The sequence below is a fragment of the Herpailurus yagouaroundi genome, unplaced genomic scaffold (assembly GCF_014898765.1).
Source record: "Herpailurus yagouaroundi ecotype Mexico unplaced genomic scaffold, PumYag 213, whole genome shotgun sequence".
NCBI lineage: Eukaryota > Metazoa > Chordata > Mammalia > Carnivora > Felidae > Herpailurus > Herpailurus yagouaroundi.
In genome coordinates, this window is record NW_024412444.1 from 15,568,163 (window position 1) to 15,586,973 (window position 18,811).

Consider the following 18,811-nt stretch of genomic DNA (forward strand, 5'->3'; position numbering starts at 1 on the left):
CCCACACTTGTTATTTTCATTTTTTTGTGGGTTTATGGGGAAATGTCTGTTCAGATCCTTTGCCTGTTTTTTAATTAGGTTATTTGTCTGGTTATTGTTGAGCTGTAGGAGTTCTTTGTATGTTCTGGGTATTAGACTTACACCAGAGACACGATTTACACATATTTTCTTCTGTGGGTTGCCTTTTCACTTTCTTGATAGTGGGCTCTGAAGCACAAAAGGTTTTCATTTCGATGAAGTCTGGTTTATTTTCTTTGCTTGCTTGTGATTTTGATGTCACATCTGCCTAATAGAAGGTCATAAAGATTTACACCTATATTTTCTTCTAAGAGTTTTATAGTTGGAGCTCTTATGTTTGGGTCTTTGATCCATTTTGAAGTTACATTTTGCATATGGTGTGAGGTAAGGTTCAGAGTCCACTCTTCTGCATGTGAAAATTCACTTGTGCCAGTGTTAACATGACTCTTTTCTCCCCATCAAATTGTCTTGGCACCCTTGGGGTACCTGGGCGCCTCAGTCAGTTAAGTGTCCAACTTCGGCTCAGGTCATGATCTCATGGTTCCTGGGTTTGAGCCCCGCATCGGGCTCTGCTGACAGATCAGAGCCTAGGGCCTGCAGCCTCTCAAAACTAAACAAACATTAAAAAAAAAAAAAAAAAAAATTGTCTTGGCGCCCTTGTAAAAAATCAGTTTCTTGTAGGCGGTGCCTAGGTGTCTCAGTCGGTTCAGCATCCAACTTCAGCTTAGGTCATGATCTTTCATGGTTTGTGAACTCAAGCTCCACATCAGGCCCTGAGCTGACAGGGCAGAGCCTGCTTTGGATCCTCTGTCTCCCTCTCTCTCTCTGCCCCTTTTCTGCTCATACTCGTGCACTCCCCCTCCCCACCTCTCTCTCTCAAAAATAAACATTAAAAAAAAAAAAATCAGTTGCTTGTAAAAACCCAACTGTGTGGGTTTGTTTCTAGACTTGTAACTCTATTCTGTTGATCTGCGTGTCTATTTTTATGCCTGTGTACACCTTTTAAATCTTCTGACTTTTGAGTCATGCGAACATATTCATTCAAAAATAACAAAATTTTTAAATGATTGTTAGCTATGACCACAATTTACTCCTTTAATTTCCCTCCAATTTGCCTTTCAGGAAAGTGCGCTGTGTTGTCATTCAAGGACTTCCTCTCCTGCAGACCAACTGAAATACCAGAAAATGACATTCTGCTTTGTGAGAGCCGCTACAACGAGAGTGACAAGCAGATGAAGAAATTCAAAGGACTGAAGAGGTTTTCGCTGTCTGCTAAAGTGGTAGATGATGAAATTTATTACTTCAGGTAAAGCTTGAAAAACTTCAACTCCCAATAGGAAAATTGATACCCAAATAGTATAGCCCATGGTGGTTTTTTGTTTGTTTTTCTTATTCTTAAACTAGAGCTGTGTACATTTCAAATAGAAAATATTAATTCAGCTAAAAATTAAAGGAAAATCCTCATTGTCGAGATGTAATAACTGCCCTTGGCATAGACTCTAGTGATTGTAATTTGGAGGCAGAAATCCTTCGTTCTGGTTTATAGCCTATCTATTAAGAGATCTTGCCTAGTTTCACAGTATGAAAATTCTCTTCACTGTATTATATATATAGGCAACTAGATCTCAACTTTGGATCCAGTTTTGTGGATTTTGGGTGGATTTTCAGCAGAATTCTTTGAAAAACAAACGTCTATAAATAGGGGTGACTTTATAAATACCCATTTAAATTCTTTCCTTTGCTGACTTAGAACATACATTGCAGATTGCAGGAAGTCTTTTCTAAATATTAAGGCAGAGCATTGCTTTCTGACCAATCCTGGAGTGGTATTTGGTGATTGTTTTCTTTTTTTTTAATTTCACTGCTTTTAGAAAACCAATAGTTCCTCAGAAGGAGCCCTCCCCTCTGTTGGAAAAGAAGATCCAGTTGCTAGAAGCTAAATTTGCTGAGTTAGAAGGTGGAGATGATGATATTGAAGAGATGGGGGAAGAAGATAGTGAGGTCATTGAACCTCCTTCTCTGCCTCAGCTTCAGACCCCACTGGCCAGTGAGCTGGATCTCATGCCCTACACACCCCCACAGGTGATGGTGACAAGTTCCTGTTACTTGTCTTTCTCTCAGCTTTGGTTCATAGCACACTCAAGCCGAAGGAAGGAGATACCCAGCCCTCACATATGTGAGCTTCAACCTAGAATTATGCAGGAAGGAACAAATTTTTTTTCTTTCTTGATGCCACAAAGAATTTTAAATTTCATACCATTTTAAACTTTGCATAGATAGCTATTTTTAATGGCATGTTAAGTTAGAAAGCTCTGCCTACCTTGTGTTGAAGGTGAGCAGTGAGGAGCAGCATCGCCCTGTGACTTTAGCCTTTCCTGCCCATATCTTTCTCGTCTCTCCTCCTTCAGGCCCTTATCTGGGTCGAGGTGATCCCTGGTGGTATTTTTTTCTCATTCAGAATTTTCCCAAGACATAATTGTGAGGTCACCATTACAGATTACAGTCATGGAATTCAGAAACTTTCATTTATTTCTTAAATGGTAAGAGGCAAGGAAGAACTGTTTTGACCAAGAAAATGACCAGCTATAAACTAAACGTGTCTGCAGAATAATAATAACTATTGAATCACATGTTCCTGGCTTCCAGAAACCTTGAGCAGTTGACCAGATGCAGTGTTCTGATGCACTATAAGAGCTTTCTGTCTTACAGTCTACCCCAAAGTCTGCCAAAGGCAGTGCAAAGAAGGAAGGCTCCAAACGGAAAATCAACATGAGTGGCTACATCCTGTTCAGCAGTGAAATGAGAGCTGTGATTAAGGCCCAGCATCCAGACTACTCTTTTGGGGAGCTCAGCCGACTGGTGGGGACAGAATGGAGAAACCTTGAGACAGCCAAGAAAGCAGAATATGAAGGTAAATAGAGACTAGGTGCAACTATCTCAGCTTTCTAAACAAGGGGATGTTTTCAGGAATGCACGTGCATAGACAGGTTTTACTCTCTTGTTCTTACCTCTTGCACATGAACTGTGTGTTGGGGACTGTCTCAAATGGCTCCCAGCCAACAGTTTAAATGCCAGCCTTGTCCTGACTGAGCAAGCACTGCCCCTGACTTGGCCTTTGGTCCTGGTGGGTTTTTTTTTCCCCTAAAAAAATTTCTCAAATATTTTGCTATTAAAAATTGCATGGTTTTCTTCTTTTGTTGAGTCTTATAAGCATACGTGTGTTGAGCTGGGGAATGATTATATAAGAATGTTAAGTAGAATTTTGGTTAAAATTCATCCAAAAGGGAACATTCAAAATCAGGATCTATTATGGCTCTCGATAAGCCACATATTTAAGCTCCAGGCTGAGGCTTGGCTGAAAGCGCTTGGTTTCCTAGGCCAGTCTTGGCCTGTGCTATGTCTGCAGTCATAGCTACTTTTAAGGCACTTGGAGTCCCTGATAAAGTTCACCTGCCTTCATTTTCCTTTTACTCTGTAATTAAGTTATTTGGGGCCATGAGCTATCATTTAAAGATTTGGTGGTTCTTAATTAGCCTTTAGGGACAAATACCTGAGCGATATTGGGGGGGCGGGGGCAGGTATTGTTTTTTTTAAATGTCAGACATACCTTTAATAAATGAGTAGTGAACATTAGATTAGGCAGGACTCTTGCCTTGGAGCTATATTTTTTTCCATTTGGAATTGTATATATTGTTCATTTTGCCAGCTTAGAGCTGTCTCTCTATGGTTCACCACTGTGATCAACCATTACTCTTCTTGGCTGGGTCTAAATCTGCTATTTTCCAGCAAGAATAAAGAAATTAATTGTTAAGCCTAGCCTGCCTCCTTTATTAAAATGTATGGTATTTCCTAAGAAATTTTTCTAAAAAAAAAAGATTTTAGTCTTTTCATTTATATCGATTAATAATTGTAAAATTATCTGACAGGCTTCCCCAAACATCTTCTGCAGAATTCTAATCCTACAAGATGCTCAGACAGAAAAACCTTTGTGGCAAAACCAGTTTGAGAAGCATTCCAAACACTTCCACTCTTGGAAACTTATAGTGCATATTCCCATAGTAAAGTCTTTAAGACCTACCATAAACACCTGTGTTTTGTCACCTGGCATTTTCTGAAACTTGATCAAGTATTCATATAATGCTTTCTAGTATCATAAAGAACAAATATTTTGCAGAACACTCTTTAAGAAACCCTAGTCAATTCCATAAAAACCTCGAACTTTTCTTTGGTATTTGACCTTACTGAAAGTTAAGACCAAATATCACTCCATTGGAGGAATATTGGAGACGAAGCTCATGTGAATGTAAAGCCCAGTCTAGGGCAGATGAAGCCAGTCACATGTGGCTGGTTATTTAGAGTGTGAACAAGAGAGACAAATGTGCTGGATGTAAAAGTACAAACACTGGAGCAGGGCTGGAGAGAGGGGCAAAGGAGGGCTTCCAGGAGAGTCTCCTAAATTCAAATGGGAGTCTGAAATGGGAAAACCAAGTGAGGATGAGCTGGGTATGACTCAGCAGTGTCTGCCTGAGACACAAAATCTGAACTTGTGGTGTTTGGACCAAAACCCAGTGTGGGTTTGAACTCAAAACCCAAAGTTTGGAGTTGGGCTAGTTTCATTTAATAGTCGTCTTTTCCAACGCAGCCCGTTGGGCTCTTCCCAGAAGGAGCCAACAGGTAGCCAGTCCAATATTCGATCCACAGGCCTGAATTTTTCTTTTTTCAACTTCATTTTTTTGCTCTCCCATTTTACTGTGTCATTTGTGTAATGAAAATACTAGAATTTAATGTGGGGGTCTAGGTCATTCAGTGGTTTTGTTTTGTTTTGTTTTTTTTACTGCTGGCACAAGGAAATGGGTTGTTCCAATGGCCTTTGTCCCTCACGTTCATTGTACAGAGGATCTATAAACTGAGACAGTGTTAATGAGTGATGACAGGCCCATACAGGCAACTCTCACAGCAAGGAAGCTCTGACTTGCTTGACTTTCACATTCTTATGCTCATGGAGGACTGGAGCTGTTGCTTCTTGATTCTCTTTAAAGCCATGTGATCTTGAGCTATTTTCCACTCCTTAGATCAGCCAACAGTAGCCTTTTGAATTCCATGTTGGAGGGTTAATGTGTGGCAGTGGAATGTGCTATCATAAGTCAGGGCTACATGTTGCTGGTTCTCTCTGTGTCCTTGGACAAGTTACTACCTATCTCCCAGCCTCAGCTTGCCCATGTGAGGAGTGGGGAAGATTTCCCGTTTATGAATAGTGAAGCAAAACAATCCCTGTATTGTGAGAGCTTTGGGAACACATTTCTAGACTTTTCTAGTAAGGGTCCAGCCTGCTAGCTCCCAAAAAGACTGGGAATGTGATTGTTGGGGCTACTGGCAATGGAGGGGTAGGACAGAGCAGCTCGAAGGAGAAAAGGGTACAGCAAGCGGTGCTCCACAGCCCAGAACTGGCACAAGCAAATGCTCCTCTTGTATTTTGGATAAAAGAAGAGTGATTTCTTGGAACTTTAGCTGATTTAGGATGATCTATGGTCAGTATTGAACTGCTCAGCCTCAGGAAACCTGGTTCTGTCAGTACATTGTCCATTGTTTCATATGTGTATATATATTCCCTGCTTCTGATGACTGTAGCCTGGAGTATCATGCATTTTTTTCCCCTCGGGGTTTATTAAACATGACCTCTTTGCTTCATTAGGATGTAGAAAGTAGTGTTTTATTTTCCCTAAAACCTTGTGAAGGAGGCAGTAAGCTACTTTTCCCTTACAGAGTTAATTTTCTTCAGCTGCTAAACCCCATGACACTAATGACAAGAGTCCTCAAATCGTAGTAAAATTGGGTGCAAGGAATCAGGAAAATAGTGTAAGTAACAATTGTGCCAAAAATTATAATGGGCCATGGAATTGCTTCATGTTGAAATTATAAATAATTTATAATGCTATTAATACTAGAATAATGGTAGCGCTTCTCATCTTCAGGGTGCCTTGTGAGATTAACCACGTTGGTTACGCTGGTGACGTGTTTAAATAAAACCTGTGCTTTCTGAATGTGTGTTGCAGTCTTAACATTCTTGAAATCTTTGCAGACCAGTTCTCAAGATGGGATAGGAAAGCTGGACGCTAGGTTACCAAGTGAAATCGGCCCGACTCCTCCTGTGTTGAGACTAGTCATCTACTGTTCCTTCCGTTGAGACAGAACTGTTGCCTGTGTTTTTACTAGTCCTGTTGAATGCAATGGATGGTATTTTGAATTCCTGGGTTAAAAACAGAATTGAAAATCTGAAATGCCTTTACAGAGCGGGCAGCTAAAGTTGCTGAGCAGCAGGAGAGAGAGCGAGCAGCACAGCAACAGCAGCCGAGTGCTTCTCCCCGAGCAGGCACCCCTGTGGGGGCTCTCATGGGGGTGGTGCCACCACCAACACCAATGGGGATGCTCAATCAGCAGTTGACACCTGTTGCAGGTAAAAACAGGAGCTAAGACCATTTTTTTCCACTTTAAGAAATTCCTTCATTTTTTTTTTTCTCCAATGAGGAGTAGGCCACAATCTCTAGGCTTTTCTCATGGCAGAGTCAAAGTTTCCAGTCGTCCATGTCGTCCTTCTGTCGCCTTTCCCATATGGGCAATGCCTCCCCTCTGCCCCAGAAATGGGCCCTGGGCCCAGCCCTGGGAATTAGTAGGGAGCAGCTCTAGCCTGGCTGTGGGCATGGTCTGGCGATACTCTCCACCCCAGACTGCTCTGGATATAGAGCCCTATAGCAGAAAACCTAAACAGACCCTGAATTCTGTTCTGGAGGGGCTCCCGAGAGAAAACACGAAACTAAGCACTTAGGTGATACCGATTTTCCCGTCTCATTCCAGGGTTCAGTTTGCCTTGTTCTGCTGCAGCCATCCTTAAAAGACTGACCATTTAAAAGGATTTTTGACAGTGAATTCTAAATCCTTTCTTGGTCACTAATGTGCATGACTGCTAAGTGGAGTACAAAGTCCTTATTCAATTCATTGTGCCCACTCTGTAATGCTTTTCTATTTAATTACATTAAACTGCATTTTCTGTTAGTATCCCAGTCACATATTTGTAAAAAAAAAAAGAAAAGAAAATGATGAATGTGGTTTGCTTGTGTGTGTTGTCTCTGGTTCTGGTAGCCATGGCAAATTTGGCTATTCTTGAATTGAATATCCTTGTCTGATGTGTCTCCAACGAGAAGCCCGTAGATCACTTCTCGGGTCCTTCCTTCGTGATCTCCCTAAGCCTGGTGAGGTCCATACAAGCCACCTGAGTGTCTTCTGAAGCAAGCGGTCTGACTTCTTTTCGCAGGGAGTCCAAGACAGTGTTGTTCAAGGCAGGCTCATTGGGATGCTGTTTTTGTTTTTGCTTTTTTGTATTTGCTTTTCAAGGAAGAGTAGCGTAGGATAACTTTTTCATTGTCGCTCCTACCTTTTGTGATGGCAAGTTCTCAAATGCACTGTCGCTCAACTCAGCAGTTGCACTCGCCAGAGCACATCTGAATCATGGCTTTTCAGTACTCTCAGTGTAACTGACGTTGATCTAACAAATCTCATAATCGCCTGCTCTATTCCATGGCCCATTTTGGTTAACGGGATTCCAGAGGGTTTTAGAAATCAGGCCTTGAACATGGGGACTTTTGAAAGTTAGAATTCCCTCGTTGACATCCTGTTTTGTTGCGTTTGATATGTGATACTGTAGCACTGTGCCCTTGACTAAAAAGCCCAGGGACACGTTAACAAAATGAATTCAAACAGCTAAAACTATTAAAACACAGCAGCTGCAGCATTTTAGCTCCCTGTTGGGGAATACCATCATAGCGCTCTGAGGGGCAAGGGGGGGGGGGGCCCTTCACATTATTAAGCATGTGCTGCCCAGATTCCAGGCCATGGGAGTGAAGGGCAAGCAAGCATCCTGTACGGTCACCAGTCTTTGGTCCACAGTGGGAACTTTGCAGCTGACAGGGTGATTTTTCTTGGGTTTACAGATTGCTTAGGGCCTAAGTCTTAGCCTTGTTGCTGTCTGAGACCAGCTTTGCTTACAAGCATTAAAGCTCATTTGAACACATGTGACTGGGATAATAAGTGCCAAAGTACAGTTTAATGAAGACAAGTGTCATGGCTTTCAGTTCTTAATACTTTTCTTCAACCACAGCCCGTGAAGGCTGCGTTCAGATGGGCTTTTGTAATTGAAAGCAAAGCCTCCTAATGTCCTTAAACTCCCACCTATTTACCCATAAGAGCTGGAGCTGGTGGTGTGGTTAAAAGGCAGTTTGGCAGTTTTGTTTAAGATGATGGTATCTGTTCAAACTCTGAACTCTCATTTTAAAAACCATGAAACTCATAATCCTATTTCATGTATAGAGGTACTATTTAGAATTCGCTTTATTGGTGTGTGTGATTTTAAGTTTTTCAGTCAGCTTAGATATGACTAATGAAGCAGGCTGAACCAATCTCAGAATTTTCAGTAATGTTATAGCTTCAAAAGACTAAACTTTTATCAATAGATACCTTTCAATAATCCTTATGGGAAAGTCAAAGAGTAAAGTCCTTAGAATCTGGAGTTTTCCACTGTTTCCCAGGGTCCTCCTACAAAGAGTGTTTTGTAAAAATGAGGTTTGGCACCCGTCCCTCAAGCTTCCCTTCGTGCAGGAAGCTGGGACCAAAGGTGATTGCATTCTGGGGGGAGCCTTATGTTTTGTTTATTGTGATCATTTCAAATCCCAGAAGAGTTAAGTTGTTTTTCTTGCTCAAAAAAAATGTCGTGTGGCTTTAAAGTTCTTTTGATAGGTGAGTTTTTGACATTTTGAAATTATTTTCTTTCTTTCACTCCTTTTGCCAAAAATACTGGTTTCCTGAAACTCTTCCCTAGCCAGCAGAAAATATTTTGTGTTATGAAGATACGCTTTGAAAATAAAGGAATAAAGGCCTCTGTTCACAGAAAGTCTGTACCTCATTTAAAATGTTCCCTGTTAACTGAAGGTTTATGTGAGGGCATTTGTGAACTTGGAGACAGTAATGACAATTGGCATTTTCTCACATCAGCAGAGCCTGATTCTCCAGCCATTCCTTCTGAGGTCTGCGTGCCTGCTACCAAGTGACCTGGGATTAGCTTAGCTTGGCTTGGGAGGGTTTAGGTTTTATCTTTGTTTTACATGTTTAGAGATCTAAAGATGAAACATCATCCATTGTGATGGCTCTTCTCTGTTCCCCAGCTCAAGCCTGAACATGATCCATTTTTACCAAGTGGGGCTAGAAGGGAAGAGGAAGCCTTGAAAGGCTCTTGCCCACTCCCCCCCTCCACCCCCATGCACCCCAAGCTGGAGAACCATGCTTTGTGATCAGGGCTGTGCGCCTCATTTCCCTCCATTCCAGTGTCCCCTCATGTGCACCCATGATAGGCGTAAGAGTGTGGGCAGAGTGGGGTGATGGGGTTTAGTCTGTTGAATTAGAACCGCAGTTGCAGAACTGGTCACTCTGTTTGAACAGCTTGCAATAACATGACCTTGGGAAGGCTGTTACTGGAACTCCTCTTTATTATTATTTAATTAAAAACATGCAACATATTTATCCCAGGGAAGATAACTGCAAATAATAATCTACTAAGTACTAATTCATCCACAAGTGTTGGATTTCATATTTGTAACTTTTTATTTTGTTCATTATTGCAACAAAATAATTGCACTAATTGCTGTTATCTCACACAGTACTAAGGGCGCTTTATTCATTGGTAGTGCATGGGGGGGATTTGTTATTACTTCGCTCATGTTGCATGTTAATGATGCATGTCTGAAATTTGTTGTGTCCTTCAAGGCATGATGGGTGGCTATCCGCCAGGCCTTCCACCTTTGCAGGGCCCAGTTGATGGCCTTGTTAGCATGGGCAGCATGCAGCCACTTCACCCTGGGGGGCCTCCACCCCACCATCTTCCGCCAGGTGTGCCCGGCCTCCCGGGCATCCCACCACCGGGTAAGAACTTCATCCTCCTTCACTCATTAATCTCATCTTCATATTCTCTTTTTTCCTCCCTCAGCCAGTTGTTCCCGGAGGTACCTGCTGCCCACTGTGGCCAGGCCTTTCCTCACTGAGAATCCCAGGAATGTCAGCAGCAGGGCCTGTCCCGTGTATTTGAGCAGGCGGCTCAGCACCTGTGCCCTTGGGCACCTGGCTCCCTAGCAGCAGCAGAGGACACATGGCAGAGACCAGACTCAGCAGACCAGGGGGCAGAAGGCATACTCTCATACCACTCAGACAATTTGACGTGTGCTCGGAAAACCGAATACAGCCTAGGAAGGTCATGCCCTCTTTATCAGTGAATGATACATGGATGATCAGTGAACGATATCCCAAATGGCTAGTTCTGAGTCACATAGGAAAGCACTTTGGGTCCTGAGGGTACTTCTTCCTCTGATTCAGTTCTTCTCTCACAAGGTCTTCTGTATGGAATCCCTGCTCCATCTCCTGCTTCTCAAATAGCCCTTCTAAGGGGATTGCAGAGTCACTGATCACGGTGAATAAATCCTTCAGCCAATCATTCTAGGAACAAAAAGGAGGGAGGGAACGAATTTGCAAGGAACACGTTTTCTGTATATGAGTCCCCTAAGAAGTATGACATAAGACCTTAAAGAGCAGCATAGCCCTCCCATACTAACTGTGGACACTGATTTATCTGTCAGCAGAAGCTCAGAATTTATTTCATGTAGAAGCATATAAATGGAGTTCAGAACTAGCTACAGATTTACTTTGTAAATAGTAAGTTGAAATATTACTTTATTGTGAAAGGAAGATCGCAGGTTCCCATATTGATTGCCATCAAATGCAAAAGAACTGACCTTTAGCTGTAATCTAGTTGGAGGGAATGTGACCTGAAGATAACTTAGAAGAGCATTGGGGCCATTATCCAAAATACCAGCTAAAGGCCTGGCCCAGATGACAAAATGTAGAAATGTTAGACTTGCCTCCAGCAGTGTTGGGTTATACAGAGTTCCAGAAGTGCTTCAGAGGTACACCCAGCAGTGGGCAGGGTGAGTGAACCTGGTGGCTTGGCCTAGAGCCTCCAGCCACACTCTTATGAGTATTGCTTAGAGAATGGCCATAACTCCACACAAGTGTTTGATTCAGATATACCCAAAGAGGAAATGTTTATGGCAGTGGGTACTTCATTTTAGAAGTAGTGGCCTGTGTGGGAGTTACTCTTGCAGCAAAAGTCAGTCATAAGATGGGTGTGCCCCTGTGGCAAGTAGAATTGGCCTTAATTCTGTACCTTCTCACCTTGACTTAGGGTACCCTATCTGACTGACTCAGACCAGGTTGGAGTTGACTTCTGGGTGCATTTGGTACTCAGTGGGAGCCACATCTGAGGCCAGTACCCTCTAAGTAGCAGATACCTTTTGGTGGGTGTTGAGCACAGCTGTGTCCCTTTCCCCACTTCTTCGGGTGTTTAAAGTGCATTTGAAGGAAGCACACACTTACCTTTTAGTTGGGGAGACAGGGAAGAACTCTTAGTGCCCACACACACGCACACACACACCTGCTTGGGCTTGGAGGAGAGGAGGACTCTGGGAGCTCCTCTGCTGACTCAGCCCATGCTCTCACTGGCTGCCCCTTTGCATGGCATTTGAAAACAGAAAGCAGAGGGGATTGCTGAGTTGTCTGTGCTCCCCTGCAGAAAAGGAGAAAGGCAGCTCAGGGAGGCCCCTCATGTTGTGGGATCTGAGGAGGGTGAGTGTCCCGGAGGGGGGCGGTGCACAGGGGTTAGTATGTTGGAGCAGCAGCTTACCCACCACAGCCTCTTAACCCAGTCACAAATAATCATCAGGATTCTGCTGTGGTGATCTGGAATATAAAAATCCCCACTTTGTAAACAGAAAGCTTGTTTGTACTACCACATTCTCTTTAACAAATGTCTAATACTTCCTGAAGTGGCATTTAGCAATTCAGAACCTTAGAATAGTGTACTGGTGCTGCCTGGCCGAAATAGCAACATTTTGAATCTAGAAAATCTAGTATGTGAGGTGAGCTCCTTTTGACCCTTCTTTGCAGCCAGCAGGATTTGTTTAAAAGTTTAAACAGGGGTTTGTTTGACTGTAGTTTGTTAGTTTTTAACAAACTGGAACCTTCCTTATTTCAGTGTTTTATGAGAATAATAAATGGACAGTCCTGAGATGAAAACAGCCCCAGACACAAAAGTTAGGACATCTCACCTTTATCAGCTAGTACCTGTGGGACAGAAGTTGCTTGTGAGGCATCATCACTGGGAAGTTTATAAACTTACAGAGTACAAATGTAGAAAGAGTACAAAGTTTATAAACATACAGAGTGCAAATGTAGTAAGACCACGAAATCTTTTCTCTTTCCCTTTGTCATTTTTGCATTTGAAGTGATAGCAACGAGGCTGATTTACTTCCAGATGATCCTTTTCCAAGTACTGCTCTACCAGATGGAAGTGACCTGTCTGCCAGTATTAGTGACTCCAGTTAGAACCAGGGGTGCTGGGGGCCTGTGAGTGGACCGCAAGGATGTGCCTCCAGCCACCACAGAGCTCATTTAACCGTGCGCTTGCACAGCCTCTCCCCTGTGTCCCTGCTGTCCTAGCACACCGCCTGCTGCTGAGCCTGACTGCAGCACCATCACTGCCAAAATGAAACTTGGGCTCCAGTTTCAGGAAAATGTGTTGTCAGAAGAAAAACACCTTGAAAATAGAGGTGTATTCTGACTATAGTTTACCTAGGGAAATACTAGAATTTTATGCAGGGTTCAAATCATTTCTAAGCCATGAATAATTAATGTACATCTGACAAGTTGTACTACCTTTGTACTTAAAATAGCTAGAAAACCAAAGAATGTGAACTTTCTATCTGAATGCCGCATCCTGTTCTGGGGGCTTAGGGTTCTTATCCACAAAGATTCAAGGGCAGAGATCCATAGGTTTGCATTATAAATGGCATCATTTCTTATCAGGCAGTAGTTTTTCAGTAGCCATCTCAACTCAGAACCTCTAACTGTGCCATTGCGTTCTGAATTATAGGTGTGATGAACCAAGGAGTGGCCCCTCTGGTAGGGACTCCAGCGCCAGGCGGAAGTCCATACGGACAGCAGGTGAGCCTCCCAGCTGGATTTTCTAGGACTTGACAGAATTCAGGTTATCCTCTTTCTCAGAGCATGTGCCAAGTATTTTTTCCCTCACCATGTGCCCTGTGCTCTTTCAGGTGGGAGTTTTGGGGCCTCCAGGGCAGCAGGCACCACCTCCGTATCCTGGCCCACATCCAGCCGGCCCCCCTGTCATACAGCAGCCAACAACGCCCATGTTTGTGGCTCCCCCACCGAAGACACAAAGGCTTCTCCACTCAGAGGCCTACCTGAAATACATTGAAGGACTCAGTGCTGAGTCCAACAGCATTAGCAAGTGGGACCAAACCCTGGCAGGTAAGGAGAGTCCTTCTCAACAAGCCTTTGTGAAAGCCGTGCATCGTCAAAGTCCTCTCACTGTGATTGGCATGTTATGCCATGGGGTAGAGATCCACTTTTCGTATATAAGTAAAATAAATTTTATCTTGAACATCACACACCGAAGATGGTGGGGGTTTTTTGCTCAATTTCTAGACTTTGTTTTGTCATAAGCATCACTGCTGTCTTTTTAAGTATATTCTGAATTTTTTCACCAGTTTTTCAGGCATTTGAGCATCAGCACAGATGCACTTGGGTAAATTAAAAATTAACTTCAGTTCAGTTTTAAAAAAGAAAAGAATATTGGAAAACATGTTTCAGATAACCTGTTGAGTCTTTATTTAGCTCAGAGGACTTCCTGAGTGGGTTTTCAGTACCCACTAAAATAACGTGCCTGGCTTCTGGGAAGAAATGTGGAAGTTCCTACTCATTCTTCATTTCTAAACCTAATTTGATTTCTTTCAGAAGTATGTTTTCCCTTTCCTCACATTTACCTTTTTAGGAATTTTTGTTAACACTAAAGAAATTGATTATCAGGACTGCCTACAACAAAATAGTAGTGATCAGATCTTTTAGGTGTTTGTGCAACTCTTGTGTTCCCTTTTAGAGAATTATGTTATATGTGCAGCTCTTTTGTGAAGTCATTATTATAAATTAGATAATTTCTAAAATACATAGCATAAAATAAGACATCCTTAGCTAGGTAGTCTCATACCTAAGCACGTGGTTTTCTAAAAACCAAGATGCCTAATAAAATAATAGGCATTTGCTTGGAAATACACTGCAGGGTTAAAATTCATAATATTTAATAAATAATAAGTGTTAGGGGTACCTGGGTGACGCAGCTGGTTAAGCATCCAACTCCTGGTTTCCATCCAGGCCACAGTCTCACAGTTAGTTCGTGGGTTCAGGCCCTGCACTGGGCTCTGCGCTGACAATACAGAGCCGGCCTGGGATTCTTTCTCTCTGAGCCTCCCCCACTGGAGCATGCGTGCACCTCAAAATAAATATACTTTAAACTTTAAAAAAATCTTTAAAAAATATTAAATGTTACATGCTTTAGTAAATCTGTCAGGCCTTAGGACTGAGGGGGAATTGTTACCTACTTATATTTTTCCTTATTCCTACTTCTATTTCTCCGTGTGTATTTTAATTTTCAGCTCGAAGACGCGATGTCCATTTGTCAAAAGAACAGGAGAGCCGCCTGCCCTCTCACTGGCTGAAAAGTAAAGGGGCCCATACCACCATGGCAGATGCCCTCTGGCGCCTTCGGGATTTGATGCTCCGAGATACCCTCAACATTCGCCAAGCATACAATCTAGAAAATCTTTAATCACGTCAATTACGTTTCTTTTATAGAAGCATAAAAAGTTTTGTGGAACAGTAGCCATTTTAGTTACTGGGGGCGGGAGGGGAGGAACAAAGGATGATAATTTTTATTGCATTTTACTGTACATCACAAGGCCATTTTTATATAAGGACACTTTTAATAAGCTATTTCAATTTGTTTTTGTTACATTCAGTTGATTTTATCAAATACACAGAGATTTTTTTGCATATGTTTCCTTCGTTTAAAACCAGTTTCATAATTGGTTGTATATGTAGACTTGGAGTTTTATCTTTTTACTTGTTGCCATGGAACTGAAACCATCAAAGGTTTTTGTCTTGGCTTGGGGTTTTTGATTTTGGTTTTTGGTTTTGTTTTTTAAAAAAGAACAAACAAAATGAAAAAAAAAATACATAAACACACACACACGCACACACACGCACCCATGAGAGTTTACAGATTAAGTTGACAATGAAATGTGAAGTTGGTCCTAGTTTACATCTTACAGAGGGGAGTGCACTGATGTCTGCTTCATGTGCCTCAGTATCTCAAGTCACTTTAGCAGAAGTGAAGGGTTGTTTTTAGGTTCTAGGGTTTTGGCAGACATGGCACATTTGCTCTATGGACTCAGAGGCTTGCTCCAGAAATCTGAAGTCAGTGCTGTGCATCCTTCTGCAGCTGGTACATTGCCCAGACACCTGCGGGGCAGAGCACTGTTTCTTGTGCTGTTGGTCATATATGGTGTCAGTTATTTTTGCAGAACATGTGCACAACCCTGAACTGTATTTAGTCTTGGCAGGTAAGTTTAAGGGTACTTTTGATCTATTTATAATGAATTCACAGTTTAATCCTATACTTCTTAGATTTAAAATTTTAAATCTCTTACATTGAAAAAATTGAAGTTTACCTTGAAGAAAGCATTGAGGTGTGCATGGAGGTGATTTATTTTTCAAACCTAACACCTAACCCAGCATAGGGAAGGGAGTGTATATGAGCTGTGTCAGAAGCATAATTGTAAAAGAGTAGATTGTCTACATATGCAAATATGTTTTCGTACCTTTATTTCCTCATCAGATGTGGCATTTTTTTCCTTCTGACTTTCAGCACTGCAATTCTCAACCAGAAATTTAAGGCTTTCTAGAATGTTTTTTTAAATTTAGCTTGTGCTTTTGAATTTCAGGAGAAAATAATTATAATTTAAGAAAATACTAAAAAAGACCATTACGGATCCCAGACACTTGGGCTTGACCCTGTCTCTCTTAGGTGACCCTAGAAGAAATATTTGCAGGTAGTGTATGATGCTCAGACAGGTAGAAAGCATCAAACCTGAAACAGTATTTCACTCCACGGTTTTGAAACCTGCTTTTTTGTAACAAGATGGTTGCCATGTTGGTGGAGCTTCCCTTACTGTTTGTAAATGGAGAGAGTGACCCTCACAGGATACTTTCTTCTTTTAATCTGGTGTAAATCAATACCTGGATATTTAATTGCCATTCTTAGTAAATCATGAGGACAAAAAGAGTGTAGAATGGAAGAAAAGCCTCTTGTATCTAGGTACTTTAAATACAGGAGGCCCTTGTAACTTAATTGCGTATAGTCAACCACTGGATCTCAGTTTGCATCAAGTATTTTAAATAATTCTGACTTTTAAAAAATGTATTGCAGTAGTATGTCAGTACCTTATTGTTAAACTGAATCAGATAAATCTTCAGTTTCCTAGTTATTTGGGCCATTGAATCATCATGGACTGTATAATACAATCAGATTATTTTATTTCTAGACATTCTTGAACTACACCAAAGAACCTGAAATCTAATTTTGGTTAAGTTATTTATTTATTTCATTCACCCATTTTATTTCCCCTTTTAAGGTCTGGATGAGACTTCTTTGGGAAGCCTCTACAAACTCTTCACTGTGGGCTAGGGTGGGGCATTAGAAGCCAGGGCACTCCTCCTCCCGGCTCCTTCCCAGTGTCTAGAGGTGCTGTAGAAACCATAGATCCAGCCAGGGGCTTCCCGAAGGCAGTGCAGAGCCGGGCCAGGGGGCCGGTAGGCAGGCCCTAATTAAGTTTAAAAAAAAAAAATCTATGTATTTATTTTAGAATCATGTCTTTCTGTATATTAACTTGGAGAATATCAGTTAATATTTAGGATATAAGATTTGAGGTCAACCATCTTCCAAAAAAGATAAGCCAAAAAAAAAAAAAAAAAAAAAAAAAGTCCTGACTTAAAAAAGTACAAGTAAACTATATACATCTTTTTTTTTTTTTCCCCAATGAATTTTAGGAACTAGTGATATGGCTTAGAAAGTATAATGGCCTAAATGTTTTCAAAATGTAAGTTCATATGGAAAAGAGTTTTGTTTATATGGGGGAAAAACCTATTGGTTTAAAATAGTAGGTCAGCCAACTGATTTAAAAGGCGCTGAATTGCCTTGTTTTGAACCCCCCTTCTCTTCCTATGAGGAAGCACTGAAAGGGGATGCTTCCCTGTGTGAAATCTCAAACTGGTGTTGTTGACTTTTGAGCTTGAACATTTTCAGACCTAATTAAAACTTGGTTTATTCTAATTTCTGTATCAAAGGAGGTTTAAGTGGGAACTAGTCTTATAACATGTATGTATCATATGTTTGTTCATTTAAAGCTTTTTAATCCAAATAAAAATGGAGTTTGCAAAGTGATTTGGATTAACCAGGTTTGGTTGTTCTGTTAAAGCTTGTGTCAGATGTAAGTGTCAAGCAGATTTAATTGCTGCAAGTCTAGATTTTATGCTGACAGGGACACAGCTGCCAATTTAAGGGAACAAAGCTCCACAGGTAGAGGCACAAGTCAGTGACCAGACCCTGGTTCAGGGCTTAGGCTGCATTAACACAAGCTGAATGTAGTCACACTGCAGCTTGACATGCCCCACGCCAAGCGTCTCAGGCAGGCAGTCAAGGAATTCCTGACATGTCCTCACCATGGGTGGAAATACAGGTCGAAGTTTAAATTGTAGAGTTACTGATGGTGGAAGTCAGGAAAGCGTGTCTTATATCATAAAGCAGTGTAAGCCATTTGAAATAGCTGCCTGTGGCCAGAAGAGACCAGTGGCCCAGTTGTGTCTTTACATATGCTTGTAATACAGCTCTTAAAGACATGACCACACTTTTAATAGAAAGTGTTGGTAAAATCAACCGTTTTCCTCTAATATCACTTTGCAAATCCCTGTGGCTCTGTTCTCCTAAATGTTTGGGGCTGTACTGCATCTATGCTCATGGGCATATTTTGAATGATCATTGATACGTAGTCAGACATTTCCTGCTGAACACCATGAGCAAACAAGTACTGTTACTGTGTTCCTTTTTAGCTTGGAAGTGTGCTAGGCCAGCTGAATGAATGTTCAGAACTGAGCAAATTAATAGACTATTTCTATCCCCACAATAGACATAGTATTCACTTCTTGTGGGTTGCACATAAATGTGGCAAGAAATTCTAAATTTAAATTTTTTTTTCAACGTTTATTTATTTTTGGGACAGGAGAGACAGAGCATGAACGGGGGAGGGGCAGAGAGAGAGGGAGACACAGAATCGGAAACAGGCTCCAGGCTCTGAGCCATCAGCCCAGAGCCGGACGCGGGGCTCGAACTCACGGACCGCGAGATCGCGACCTGGCTGAAGTCGGACGCTTAACCAACTGCGCCACCCAGGCGCCCCAAGAAATTCTAAATTTAATGCACATGTGTAAAGACTGAGAGCTGACACTGTACTTTTTTTTTTTTTTTAACGTTTTATTTTGAGAGAGAGACAGAGTACAAGCAGGGGAGGGGCAGAGAGAGAGAGGGAGTCACAGAATCTGAAGCAGGCTCCAGGCTCCGAGCTGTCAGCACAGAGCCCAATGCAGGGCTCAAACTCACGAACTGTGAGATCATGACCTGAGCCGAAGTCAGACGCTTAACTGAGAGAGCCACCCAGGCGCCCCTGTATGGCTTTGTCTAGGAGAGGAATTGCTTTGGAAAACACCATGGTCCAAATGTGTTTTGTTGTTG

At 41.9% G+C, this 18,811-nt stretch overlaps 1 protein-coding gene across 32 annotated transcripts in view; it reads left to right on the forward strand.

Annotated features, from left to right (window-relative positions):
• PBRM1 (polybromo 1) overlaps positions 1–17,467 on the forward strand; it is a 117,836-nt gene extending 100,369 nt beyond the window's left edge. For 12 of the 32 annotated variants that reach the window (XM_040454833.1, XM_040454837.1, XM_040454826.1 and 9 more), the window contains 8 exons: positions 1,141–1,324; positions 1,890–2,100; positions 2,728–2,929; positions 6,308–6,472; positions 9,829–9,984; positions 13,043–13,113; positions 13,224–13,440; positions 14,622–14,794. In XM_040454833.1, the coding sequence (XP_040310767.1) occupies positions 1,141–1,324; positions 1,890–2,100; positions 2,728–2,929; positions 6,308–6,472; positions 9,829–9,984; positions 13,043–13,113; positions 13,224–13,440; positions 14,622–14,794 (1,379 nt within the window). Of the gene's footprint in view, positions 1–1,140; positions 1,325–1,889; positions 2,101–2,727; positions 2,930–6,307; positions 6,473–9,828; positions 9,985–13,042; positions 13,114–13,223; positions 13,441–14,621 lie in introns of all 32 variants that reach the window. The other 20 variants (XM_040454848.1, XM_040454854.1, XM_040454849.1 and 17 more) reach the window with 5 other exon arrangements.
• Positions 17,468–18,811: the final 1,344 nt, after the last annotated feature.